Here is a 12,681-nt window from a genome sequence, read left to right as displayed (position 1 = left end):
TGGGGTTGGAGGTGTAGCAAAAGCATCTCCCACTGTCATTTGGGATGGGAGAGCATCCAGCCTGCAGCAGTGCCTGTGCCCCTCCCTATCAGCCTGGCTGCAATCCTGCCCCTTGCAGGGAGGAAGGCTGGGAAGATGCGTGGGGTGAGTGGTGGGCATGCTCCAGGCTGCCAGACACCATCTCCCATCCCTTCTTGGAGCACAGGATGCCAGCACTAACAGACATGAGCTATACTCCCCTGCACCTGGCTTGGCACTGGCTGTGCTGGCTGAGCATCCCCAAACCAAGCAGTGCCCTGAGCTGGGTATCAGACCCCATACCCCAACCTCCTTCTTGGGAATGGGGAGTCGAGTGTGTTTGTGTGCTCTTCATGCACGCATATGCAAACACACACAAATGCTCATGAGCACACAGATGTGCAAACAACTCACCAGACAAATCTGAGTGCACACTCCCAGATTTGCAGAGTTACTGTACCAAATACCACCTCCCCACAGACACACATCCCCTCAGGCCCCCTATCCATGTGCCACAGCTTCTGCTGTGCTGGGATGCCAGACCAGCCAAGGGGGAGGCTCTGGGTGCTGGAGCTGCTGTGTTTCCTGTACAGTCTGGTCTGGCAGTTAAAGCAACCACTTCCGACCACGGGCACTCAGCGCTCACCCGAGGAGTGGCTGCCACCACCTCAGTGCCAAAATGCTTCATCAGCCCCCTGAGACCACACACCAACTGAGACCTCTGGAGAGCCTCACCCTGATCCCACACTAGGGTCTTGATGATGGGGAATGGCCAGAGCCCTCTGGGAGACCTCAGAGAGCTGGGACTGATCCCTCTCAGCATCTGCAGAAAGCTGGATGTGTGGCAACATGCCTGGACACTACCTAAGCAAGTCACCTCCTACATGGTGCTTGAGAGCCAGCCTGGCTCCTTATACACCCCAGCCTTGATTAAAAGAGGTTGGGAAACAACATGTGAGCAAGCATCTCTTCAGGAAACATGAACTCAATAAACCATGTCTTGGGAGAACTAGGTAGGCAGATGAAGATGGAAAAGAAATCCTTTCCTGCACTTTGCAGCCATGCCTTTGAGGAAAGCCATGCCATGGACCAGCAAGGCACCATTCCTGAACACTAGGATACTGATGCTGAGGGGAGAAGGGGTGGTCAGGCTGTAGGACAGTAGGGTCAGTTTCAAGGGAGCACTGTCCTGTCACTGGGATGTCTTGGAGGTTTTTGGTTAGGAGAGGTTGGACTGGGGGTGATGCATCAGGTGTGTAGGTTATTTGTCCCCTGGGTTAATGGGATGGCTTGTGGGTGGGACTGATCTGTCCAGAACTGTGGTGTGGGAGCATTGCCGTGGCCTCAAGTGTCTGGGAAAGTAACTGTTGTTCCTGGAAGAGAAAGCCTGGAGGGAGCTGGTGGGTGCTGTGGTAGGAGGGGTGGGCTGCTGCGCAGACTGCCCGGTCCCCTAACCATGGCCAGGCTGCACAGCTCTGGTGTGTCCTGAAGGGTCTGGGTCCACAACATCTCTTCCATCCTGTTCCACCAAGAGTCTCACCCTACCTGTCACTGAGCTGTTGTAGCCTTACAGAGCATCTTTGTTTCATGCTACCACACTCATTCCACTTTCTCTAGTTTTGCTTTGAGTTGTCTCCAGAGTTTCTTCTCCTCTCTCTTCTTCCCTTTGGTGGGATGTGATGCTCAGTGAGGGAGCTGGCAGTCCCCCTGGTGCCTGGGGCTTGGAGGGCCAGGCAGGAGTCCTTTGTTTGCCTGCTTCTCTGTCCCAAGACCAAATCCACTGCCCATGGCACTGGAGTAGAGCCTTGTTGGAGGGGGTTGAGCTTGCTTCTTGCACCTGCGGAGACCATCACAAGGCTCACCAGGTGAACAAGGAGCCTAAGCCCATGTGGGGTAATACCCACCCAAACCTCCACATCCATTTTCCCCCTTAAATCTCTCTCCATTGCTCAGCATCCCTCTCCATGCCAGAAGTCCAGGATGATGGGGCAATGTACCCTCTTTATAGTCCAGCTTGGGCATAGCCCCGTTTCCAGAGGAACTGATCCTCCTTTCCTCAAATCCACCTTAGGTGGACCCTTCTGCTCCAAGGGCTCAGCTGTGCAGACAGTCCAGCATGGAAGGGAACCTGTAACCATTGCTTGTCCCTAGATCTGGTGGGTTTCACCACGATAGGCTGACAACCATTCACTGTCAACTGCATCAAGGTTGGAGGGGGACTAAGGCACAGGGAGCTGTCATGGAGCAATGTCCCAGGAGGATATGAATGCTCAATTCACCATCTGCTTCATGGAAGCAGAAAAAAGAGAATCTGGGAAATTCTAGATGAGTCAACCTGCTTCAGTACTCAGAAAACTGCTGGAACAAATTACCACCAAGTGACAAACACTGACAGGGCAGTGCTGGGGCTGAGAACACAGATTTAGCAGGAACTTGTGTCAAACCATCCTCATTTTCTCTTCATTAGCGTGTCACACTGGGTAGCACAGGGAAAGCGGGAGGGATGCTATCTTTGTGATGCCTTACATTACATTCTCATAAGCAAATGAGGAAATGGAAAATTCTGCCACTGTGGGTGGATGGATTCTCAAGAAGCTCAATCCCATGAACATTTATCAATAGCTTGTGCAGCAGACACATCCAACAGATTTTCTGGGGAAGCCTGGCTCACATGAAAACAAGATGCTATTGAAGGAGGGTGTAGGGGCTGTTTGGGTGGAGGGTTAGAAAATGAGTTCACCCTGATGACCTGGAGAAAAGAGCAAAAATTTCCTGAAAAAATGAATGATGGAAAATAATTGGGTGTGTTCAGCACAGGAAAAAATGAGGGAAGTCTTCAGAGTGGGAAAAAGCCTCGGTATGAAGCAAGCTGTGAGAAATGTTTAGGGTTCTGCCCTGTTGGTTAGATGTCAGTTCATCTGTCCTGCAAACCTTGATGTGCCCAAGGACACAGCATCCCCACCCCTGAGAGGATGTTCCTCTCTGCAGTCCTGCCTGAGGTTTGGGGTTGAATGTCTCTTCATGCTCCTCCCAGGGACTGCTGGCAGGATGGAGCCACCAGGGTATGGTGTGACCCATGCCAAAGGAAGGGATGGATGTCTCAGCAGGAATGAGGCACATGTGGGCTGAGGATGGTCCTTATGGGCAATGTGGGCACTTTGTCCCTTGGCTGGAAGAGTAGGGAATGTGGAGGCTGGCACACTGGAATAGTGAGAGATGAAGAGGAGGAGAAAGAACTTTGGGAAACCTTCCTGCACACACAGACACGGCTCACCCAGTCAAGTCAAAAATAATTTCATGCTGTACAAAAACAGCAGGGAAATTACCACCCAGGCTGCACTTTGAGTGCTTCCTTCATGCATCCCACGGAGAAGCCATGGCCAGTGTGCTGGAATGAAGAGGATTGGCAGAGTCTGACCCTGGCAAGGGCTGCCAGCCCACTGACGTCATGCTGTGTGCACGACAGAGCTTGTTCCCACTCCCTGCTGAGGCCAGGCTGTGGGAGATCCTGTAGGAACAGCTTTTGTTTCCAGGCAGGTACTGATAAGCCTGGTAGAAAGGTGCTTGGGCAGAGCCAGGAGGTGTGTGTTGAAATGGAACAGGATGTCAAAGCAATTTTGTCTCTGTGGGTTATTCAGGAAAGTCCCTTTAATAAAAGCAAGTCAAAAGCTTTAATAGAGGGACCAGCACTTGGCTGTCTCAGAGATGACTGTGAGGGCTCAGCACATTGTGGGTCACGATTTGAGTTGTGTTACCATGACGTAACAGGGCACTGGTTTCCATCACAGTCAGGTTTTGAAGGCAGGGACCTGTTCCTGTGCCAGGTATGCCACGGTATTCTCACTGAGCAGTGGGCCAGAGGAGCAGTGTTTTGGTCCCTGGTGTGGGAAGTGTGGGGAGTGGTGCCTGTCCTGAGGGGAGAATCCCTCTGCCCTGTGTCAGCAGCCTCGAGGAGGAAGAGCTTAAACCACAGATCCCCCAGATGAAGAGATCGGTTTGCTCGGGTGAATATGAGAGCGTCAAGAGACAGGGCTGTGTCCCCGAGGGGCTCCTCCTCCTCAAAACAGCTGGAGGTGTTTAACACAGGCATGCCCTAGCTGTGAAGGGAAGGTGTCAAAACCTTTAGGTCTTTCCTGCATTCAACCCCCCCAAGGTGAATCTTGGACAATAACACAGAAGGGGTCAAGGGGACAGGCAGATGCTGCAGGGTGGGAGCTCCATCCTGGTCACTGTGCTGCTGGCTGGGTCCCTGTGCCATGGGCCATGGTGCCAGCTGTGAGGCCAACCCTTTCCCTACTTAGCTCCCACCTTCTGCACCATGAGATTTGCAGCCCTGAAGACCCCTCTGTGGCAGGGTACATTAAGGGGTTTTTTATAATGAACCTATAGATATGGGGGCCCCAGGGAAAGGAATGAGAGGAGGCTGGGAAGATCTGCTCTTTCATCTCTTCCTGCTCATGCACCAGCCCTGAGCCAGGGATGTCCCCAAGCTCCCATCTGCGAACATTGAAAACACTGAGGGATGATCCCTCCTTCACTGTCCTGCCTGTAGTTCACTGCCCCAGCCCAAGCAGGACCCAATGAAGCCATGACAGGGGTCTCAGCACGGGGGTGACTCAGGGTCTGTCCATAGGATAGGGCTTTCTACCTCTTCATAAGCCTCCTGAGGACCTTGTCTAGGCTTTTCTGCTTCCAAGCTCTTTCTTTCCTTCCAGTCCTGCTCCAGATGATGGTATCAAGGTGTAATTGAGAGCAGAAGGAACCTCATAGAAGGAAAATGTGGAAGCTGAAGGTTTGGTCTGCCCTGGAATCTCGTCACAGGATGGGCAGTGCACATTGTGAAGGCGTTATAGGGCTCTTGGCTTGATGACTTGATGGCTTTTCCCTTCCAGCAGCAAAGATCAGAGCCTCCCTGCCAGGCTGTGGCTCCTGGGATTTACCTGCATGGACTGCCTGAACCAAAACCTGCCTTATCAAGATCCTTCTCAAACTCAAGACCTGTTATCATTTGATATCTTATCTAACCTGCTCTCTGTCCTGCATTGCTCTCTACGGGATTTCCTGGGGGGCTTGTGCACCCCAGGAGGGGTAATCTGGGAGGCAGAGGGCTGCAGGCAGCCCCAGCCCTGCTGTTTATACCTTACCTGGGTGCTCTCAGCTCAGAGCACAACTCATCTCTTTTGGTTTTATTTACCATGTTGTCCTCCCCAACTTTCCACCCTGCAGTTTCATGTTAGGCCTTTTTCTGCTCAAATTGACTGAAAGTTGATAAAAATAGCCCATGGTTGGTGGCAGCTGTTGAGAGAGAGAAGGTTATCTTGGAGCTTTATCAGCTACTGAGTCCTGCATTTTCAATGGGTTTCGCTTTCATTATTCCTAAGCTGGGCAAATCTCTCAAAGTTCTCCCCACTGCCATGAATGTGATGGGCATGGGCAGCCTGGTTTTGTTTCCAGTCTTTCTGCCTATGGACAAAGCAGCATTGTGGCTTTCCAAGCTCAGGGGTTCACCTATATATATTGAGGAAACCCACCTTGTCCTTGTTTTAGGGGCCATTTCACCTGGCCAAGATCTGGTGCAGTGTCAGCAGAGACTGTTGACTCAGAGACTGGGATGGGGCGGTGCTGCTCATGCAGGAGCAAAGGTTCCCCTCTCCGTGCACAAAAACATTGTACAAAGAGGAAAAGTATAGGGAAAAGGCTGTTGCACATGTGTATTAGCATTGAGAAGCTGCAAGCTTGACTTACAGGCTTGGTCACTACCTCTTCCCCAGCTTCAAGTGCAACCATGACCACGTGGCAGGGCATTTTTGCAGTGAAGATTGAAGAAATGCACATAACAGATCCATGGACACTTGTGGAGGATGATTCCCTGCAGGTGCAGGACTGCAGGCCTGGCTGGAAGGAGTTTGTGCAGCACCGTGCTCTTGGGAGGTAAGGGGCTGCTGGCAGTCCCACTTGGAGTGGGATCAGGGTTGATGGGTTGCCATGTGGACCTTTCCCATGTTCAAAATTTGCTTGCAGGAAACAGGTTTTTGAGCAAAAAGAGGAGTTTGGAGGTGGATGAGGCTGTGAAGGGTTTCTTAATTTTTGTTTGAATCTCAGTTGGTTATTGCCAAACTGGAAAACATGGTAATTGGAGGGGAGAATAGTTCAGCAACACCATAGGGCCAAAGGGCAGATGTTATTTGGCCAGAATGTCTCTATGTTGTTGTCAAGATGAAAAGAGCTCCTTCAGCAAGTAGGGGGAGTTATATCTCACTAGAATCAAATCTTCTGGGTTTGCGCCCAGAGGATGAGGAGAGAGAGAACCACTGTGTGCTGGGACATGGGACAATGCTTCAGCAGCTCCTGCACCTGCACTAGGCTGTGGCACCTTGGGCAGAGAGAGGCTGTGGCTCTGCATTGCTGATGAAAAGCCCTATCCCAAACATTCCCACCCTGGGCATTGTTCAAACACCCTGCCTGAGCGGCATCAAATGGAGACCTTGGTTCCCAGGTCCCATGCAGATTGTGCAAGATGAAGAGCTGTGGGCTGCACACCTTTTGGCTCTTCAAGATGTATCTTCACCTGCCCTGTACCTTCCACCCACACCTTCCTTCTGTTTTGCTTCTTTTTATTCTGTTACCCAGTCTTGGTTTTGATGCTAGCTTTCTGCTGAGCTGTGATGAGCCAGCATGGGTGAGGGGCTGGAATCCCACACAGGGACCTGATGGTTCCCGCCCCAAGGGCCCCTGCTTTTGGCAGTGGAGGCAGGATCCCAGCAGACAGCCTGGCTTCTGAAATCTTTAATGCTGGGGCCAGCCCTCAGCTCACATATGTGGTGAACTTCCCAGACTGGCAACATGCTGTTAGGGGGAGGACAGTTAGGTGTAAAGCTTGCATGACCGAGGTAAGTCCATCATCTGTGTTAACCCTCATCCCTACTGACTGTGCTGAAAGGCTCTGGCTCAGTGTGGGGCACCTGGGATGAGCTGGTCTCCTCTTTGCCCTGACAGGTTTGAGTGCTCCCAGTGTTTTCATAAGTGGTCTTCTGCCAAAGTGCACATCCTGTTCCACATGTGCCACTCCCAAGGCTGGGGCACAGTGTGGATGAGAATCTTCCGCCAGAAATGCAGGCGCTGCCCCAACTCCCGGCTGGAGGTTGCTGAGTTCAGCCTGGAGACTGTGGAGACAATTCTGCACAACCTGGCAATAAAGATCCTCCAGTATTTCTACAATAAGCCTGTCCAGCCCTCTGACCTCCTGGAAGTCGTGGTGGATACACCGGTGACGGGGCCACACGACCGTGCCCACTGCGAGGCCTGCCAGCTCGGCAACTGCTACAGGTCACAGAGGGCCCCAGCACAGGATGCCTGGAAACCCTTGAGGGATGAGGACAAGGCCAGGATGCACAGCACCGAGTCATGGCTGGCCTTGGCATCGGATGTCTGGAAGTCCTTGACAAATATGGGGGAGGCCAGGACCCATCACACTGAGTTGTGGCCATCCCCAGGATCAGATGACTGTAAGCCTTTGGTTGGTGTGGGCAAGGCCAGGACCCATCACACTGAGTTGTGGCCATCCCCAGGATCAGATGACTGTAAGCCTTTGGTTGGTGTGGGCAAGGCCAGGACCCATCACACTGAGTCGCAGTCAGCCCGAAATTGGGCTGCCTGGAATGCAAATGTGTCCAGGACTTCTCAGCCCCTGAAAGGCCAGGACTTAAGGCCCCATGCAGCCTCAACCCACCACCCCTCACCCTCGAACAGCAATTTCCCCTGGAAATGCTGCTGCTGCATCGGTGGCTCTTTGCTCTGTGTTTTGGCACTGATCATCTTTGTTGTGCTTTATTTGACCCTGAGGTAGAGAGATCTGGGGATCACAAAGAGGAACTGGGGTGATGGCTAAGGAAGCTGATGAACTGCCTGGAAAATTTGGTACCCAAGGTCAGCCCTTGCTCTTGGCTCAGCAAGCTCCCCAGCTCCTGGTGGCATGGGAACACAATTGGGATGCCTCAGCCATGCACCTTGTCCCACAGCCTCTGGAAGACTGGTGGGTCTGATGGATTCTTATGGGACATATTCTGTATGAGGATGAATCTCCCAGCTACCCCATGCACAGGATGAAGTTTATTACTTGCAAGAATAAAGCAAGCTCCTTCTCCTCAGCCCAAGGGTGCATTTGTACTTTTTAATTTCTCAAAAGCCTTTTCTAGGTGTGTGTGGGCATCTCAGAAGGAAGCTGGGGGCTGTTTTTATCTCCCAGCGGAGCTCTGCTTCCAGGGGGGCACATCCCCAGTCTGCCCTGCCTTTGGCCAGCTGTCTGGGTATCCTGCAGATGGGACAAAGGGTGCCCAAACTTGGCAAGTGCAAGAAGGCTGTGGCAGCAGTTTCAATTATGCCCCAGTTATCAGGAAATTGCAAATACTGGGCTACAGGATCTGGGTGAAGGGGAAGATGTGGACTCTTGCCTTCTGCTACTTCACGCTGCAGGGCTTTAGGGATCTTGTGGGTGTCATAAAGTTGGGAGGAAATGTGCTGTTGTCCCCATGCAGCCTAACCTTGACTTTTACCTTCCTTGCAGGGGAGCTGGGTTCCTGTAGAACTTACTCATAGGCACAGCATGTCCTGTGGCCACAAGTTTAGCCCAGAAAAATGAGGTGAAGTTGGTTTGTAAGTGCTTGTGTCCTGGTTTCAGCTGGGATGGAAATAGTTTTCTTCTTTGTAGCTGTTACAGCATTGTACTTTGGACTTAATATGGCAATAATAATGTTGATAACAGGATGATGTTTTAGTTGTTGCAAGTAGAGCTTACTCTAAGTCAAGGACTTCTCTGTTTCCCCTGCTCTGCCAGTGGAGCAGGTGCACAAGGAGCTGTGAGGGAGCACGGCCAGGACAGCTGGCCACAACTGGCACAAAGGACTTTCTGTACCATAAATCATTCTGCTCAGTGGATAAACTGGAGGAGTTGTCCAGGAGGGGCCGATTGCTCCAGGGGATGGGCTGGACATGGGTCAGAGGGTGGTGTAGAACTGTAGTGTGCATCTCTTGTCTTTATTATGTCTCTCTCTCTCTCTCTCTCTCTCTCTTTATCTCTCTGTTCATGATTGTTATTATTATTATTATTATATTTACTTTGTTTCAATTATTGAACTGTTCTTATCTCAACTCACAGACTTTACCCTTTTCCAGTTCTTCTCCCCATCCTACTGGGGCAGGGTGGTTTGACTGAGTGAGAGGCTGCGCTGTACTTAGTTGCTGGCAGGGCTTAAACCACAGCAACTTGACTAAACTTTTGAAATAGCCTGTAGCCTGTACATCACAAACCTCAAACACAACCATGGTTACCAAAGTCTGTCTTCTCTGGGATCCTGGGGTGAGCAAGTGGTGTTGGGGGTGCATGGTGTGCCCTGCGAGAGAGAGCATTGCAAGGGCTGTCACCTGCGAGCGCACTGCGGGATGCACATGGGAAATCCACCTCCATGGGGCCCCAGGAGAATCCAGGAGATGCAGCCATTCCCTGGGGAAGCAAGGTGCCAGTGATGAGCATGCAGTCACCAGCTCACTGCTGAGCCCTGGATGGGTTTAGGAGCAATTTAGGAGACAGCATCCCTTGGTGTGCTTGCGCCATTCATATAATAGTTTTCGGTTTTTTTGATACCTCTCACAGAGAGGCTGGCCAGTGATCCTGGCTGGTGAATGATTCCTATTAATTCCATCCACTTTCTGGCTTACTCTGCTTCAGTGGCCCCAGGCACCTGCTGTGCTAGGATGCTGATTGCTGGGGTTAAATGGGAATTTCTAACACATTCCTGAGTCCCTCTTTGCTGTTTTCTCTGGGATTCAGGAATTGTGGGGGAGCTGAAACACAGGCACCAGGGGACCTGTTGCTTATCTGAGTTGCAAGAGCTGAATTGAACAGCCCTCAAATTACTTCAGGTACTGACATTGGTTTTAGGCCTGTCTGTCACATTAGTCCAACAAGGAACAGACCTTCAGAACCACTGAAGCAGCTGTATCCATCCTCTCCTGGCTTTGCAAATGATTTGATGTTGAAGATGGGTATGATATCAAAGATTTCCTGACTGAATTAGTGGAAGAATGGTGGGCTGAAGGAAAAGAAATAACCAAACTCTGTGTGGCTCACACAGCATCAATCCCTGGCTGCACCTGCTTCCCAGGTGCTGTCCTCTCCTCCCTGCTGTATCCTGAAGGGCCCTTTATGCGGCTTTTTCTGCTACTGTAAGATTCGTCCGTATTCGCAGATATGAGGGCTACTGGTTAAAAAAAATGAATATAACAAGAATGAATATAACAAGAAAACGCTGTGTGGTCCAGACGCAGCGTGGATTTGGTTTCTTAAGTGCTCTGGCCTGCTTTTATTCCACCAACTTCCTTCACCAGCGCCTTCTCTCTGCAGCCTCAGCAGCCCTGGCCACGGAACCACCAGATGGAGCTGCAGATCTCCGGCACTGCACTGGGAACCACTGGGACCAGTGACCCGTCAGCACTGGGACGGGACAGGATTCCTCACATGGGGGATGCCGTCCCTGCTGTTTCTGTGACCAGCTGCTTCCCTTTAGTGTGGTCCCCCAAAGGCCATGCTGCGTGGGTCCGGGACTGCTCTGTGGCTGAGAGGCTCTGATGAGTGCCTCTGCTGCGGCTCTGCCGGAGCTGTGCTCTGGCGGGGCCGATCCTGCAGCCTGGACCAGCTTCCCTCCCTCCTGTGCTGGGAGCAGCCCGCCCCTGCCCCGCCGCTGCTATGCCATGAAGCGAAGATCTGGCCAAGTTTCTCGCTGCCATTGCCCATAGCCCTCTTCTTTCAATGCTGAGGTTTTCCCAGCCCCAGTTACCATGTCTGGGCTGTCTGCAGCCTCCCCAGCCGCCCAGCTGCTGAGTGGGAACTCCCTCGCCTCTGCCTGAGATACCAACTCTGGCGGACACTACATCCCTGCAGGGGATTTAGTCTGCTAGTCTGGTATTTTTCTGCTTGAGTCTCTCTGCTCTTTTACAAGGGCAGACCTATCTCTTTCAAGTCTCTAACACACCACCGTGCTCCCCCATCCACGGCCTTGTGTGAATATGCTCCTTTTTCCCTGGTCTCCTCCTCGCCGCTGCCTTCTTGCCTGCCTGTGTCCTCATCCTGTGCAAGCATGTCCCCTCCTTCATGCAGCCCCTTCATCTCCTCTCCAGTACTCAGAGCCATCTGTGCATACATGGGCTTCTCAGCCATGGCTTCATTTTTGGGGTCCTTTCCAGGATACCCTTTTCCAACATGCAGTTGTGCCCATTACTAGTTTCTTAGCAAACTGCCTTCAAAATTCTGCTTTCTGTGGCTCTTGGCACTTTTGGGGTTCAGAGCAAGCACTCCTGGCCTGGCCAGGCCCCCCAGCTGTCATGGGAACAGCGAGCCCATCCCAGGGGATGAGGGAAGAAGGATGCTCTCCCTGTGGGTTCTGTGCAGGTCCTGTCTGTCCCCCTGGTCTCTTTGAGACTGGGCTCTGCTACAGCAACTCTCAGCTCGCGCCTGGTGCTCGCAGCCAGGGACAGCGAAAAACTTCACCCAGAGATGTTTTGCTGGCTCTCCACCACAGGAAGACTGATAAATAGCTGTCTCCGCGCCTGTCTCCCAGGAGAGAAGCTCTCAGCACTCTGGCAGGTTGCGAGGTGCCAGAAAATGCAAAGCCCATTGTTGGTCTCCCTTTTCTCCTCGGCTGCCTGTTCCAGCCCACCGCAGAGCCCGAGGGGCGCTCGGGGCTGGCGCTCGGCAGCCGCAGCTCCGTGAGCAGGGGGCGAGGGCTGGGCTGGCCCGGGGATTTCCCGGCAAAGCTATTGACGGGAGGCGGGGAGAGTGTATTTACCAGTGATCTGTTAAAGGACAGCAATATTTTTTAATGTGCCCCAGGGCTGTCTGGGCTCAGATCCTACAGGCGATGGTTTAATGCTCAGGGGACCATGCCTTTATTTTGCTTTTTCTCTCTCCTCTCCTTTACTCCTGTGATGTCTCTGGATGTGTTAGCGAGCCAGACCCACCACCCTCCTCCCTGCCATCAAAACAGAGGAGCCTCGTGCTGTTTTTCAGTTCTGTGCCATTGGAAAATAGGGATCAATAACCCAGCTCCCAGCCCTGGATACAGGCACAAGGGAGGAAACAGTCCCCATTATTTTAATCTCCCTCCAGAGTGTAGATTCTCACAGTCTCTGGTACAGAGATGTCTGGCAGAGTTTTGTCCCTGCCTCAGCTTACATCTGAGTTCCCTGCAGGTCCTCTGCTGTGAGGACATGTTCTCAGTCCAACAACTAGTGAGGATGGGCTGATTTTTCACATCTATTAAAACAAAAGTCACACACCTCATATTTTTTTCCTCATGTCAATTGAATTCAGACTTAATTGCTATTCTCAGCAAACAGGTTGCAGCCCTCTCCTCCTGCCACTACCCCCATCTTCAGTGATGTGCTAAGGCTATAAATAATTGAAGGCAGGTCCTCCTCTGTTGCCCTTTTTTTGTGATTTGTATTCAGGGGCTGCTCAGGGTCTGTCTCAGCCCAAGAAGCTGCACAGGCCAAGGCTGAGCAGCTGTCGGAGTGAGGGATGGTGTGAGGATTCTCCTGGGAGTGCAGGCGTGCATAGCAGACATCAGCAACCAGACTTGACCGTGTTCCTCTTGGAATAAAAGCCATGGG

The 12,681-nt window shown here is 52.0% G+C and overlaps 1 protein-coding gene across 1 annotated transcript; it reads left to right on the top strand.

The window, feature by feature from the left end:
• The first annotated feature begins 5,714 nt into the window (after positions 1-5,714).
• LOC102100306 (receptor-transporting protein 2) lies at positions 5,715-8,013 on the top strand. The gene is made up of 3 exons (XM_088061220.1): positions 5,715-5,949; positions 7,015-7,474; positions 7,550-8,013. The coding sequence occupies exons 1-3, from the start codon at positions 5,804-5,806 to the stop codon at positions 7,862-7,864; spliced, it is 921 nt and encodes a 306-aa protein (XP_087917346.1). The 5' UTR covers positions 5,715-5,803; the 3' UTR covers positions 7,865-8,013.
• The last annotated feature ends 4,668 nt before the right edge of the window (positions 8,014-12,681 follow it).

The sequence above is a fragment of the Pseudopodoces humilis genome, chromosome 11 (genome assembly GCF_049639895.1).
Source record: "Pseudopodoces humilis isolate 2021_Gansu_Grassland_sample_001 chromosome 11, ASM4963989v1, whole genome shotgun sequence".
Lineage (NCBI taxonomy): Eukaryota > Metazoa > Chordata > Aves > Passeriformes > Paridae > Pseudopodoces > Pseudopodoces humilis.
The sequence above is the reverse complement of the archived record's forward strand: the minus strand, read 5'-3'. Positions and strand labels throughout refer to the sequence as shown.

Excerpts from the sequence above, each read along its gene's own strand:
- LOC102100306 (XM_088061220.1), top strand. The coding sequence starts at position 5,804 with ATGACCACGTGGCAGGGCATTTTTGCAGTGAAGATTGAAGAAATGCAC. Across the intron at positions 5,950-7,014 it reads CAGCACCGTGCTCTTGGGAG|GTTTGAGTGCTCCCAGTGTT; the intron begins GTAAGGGGCTGC and ends TTGCCCTGACAG. Across the intron at positions 7,475-7,549 it reads CCTTGACAAATATGGGGGAG|GCCAGGACCCATCACACTGA; the intron begins GCCAGGACCCAT and ends GGTGTGGGCAAG.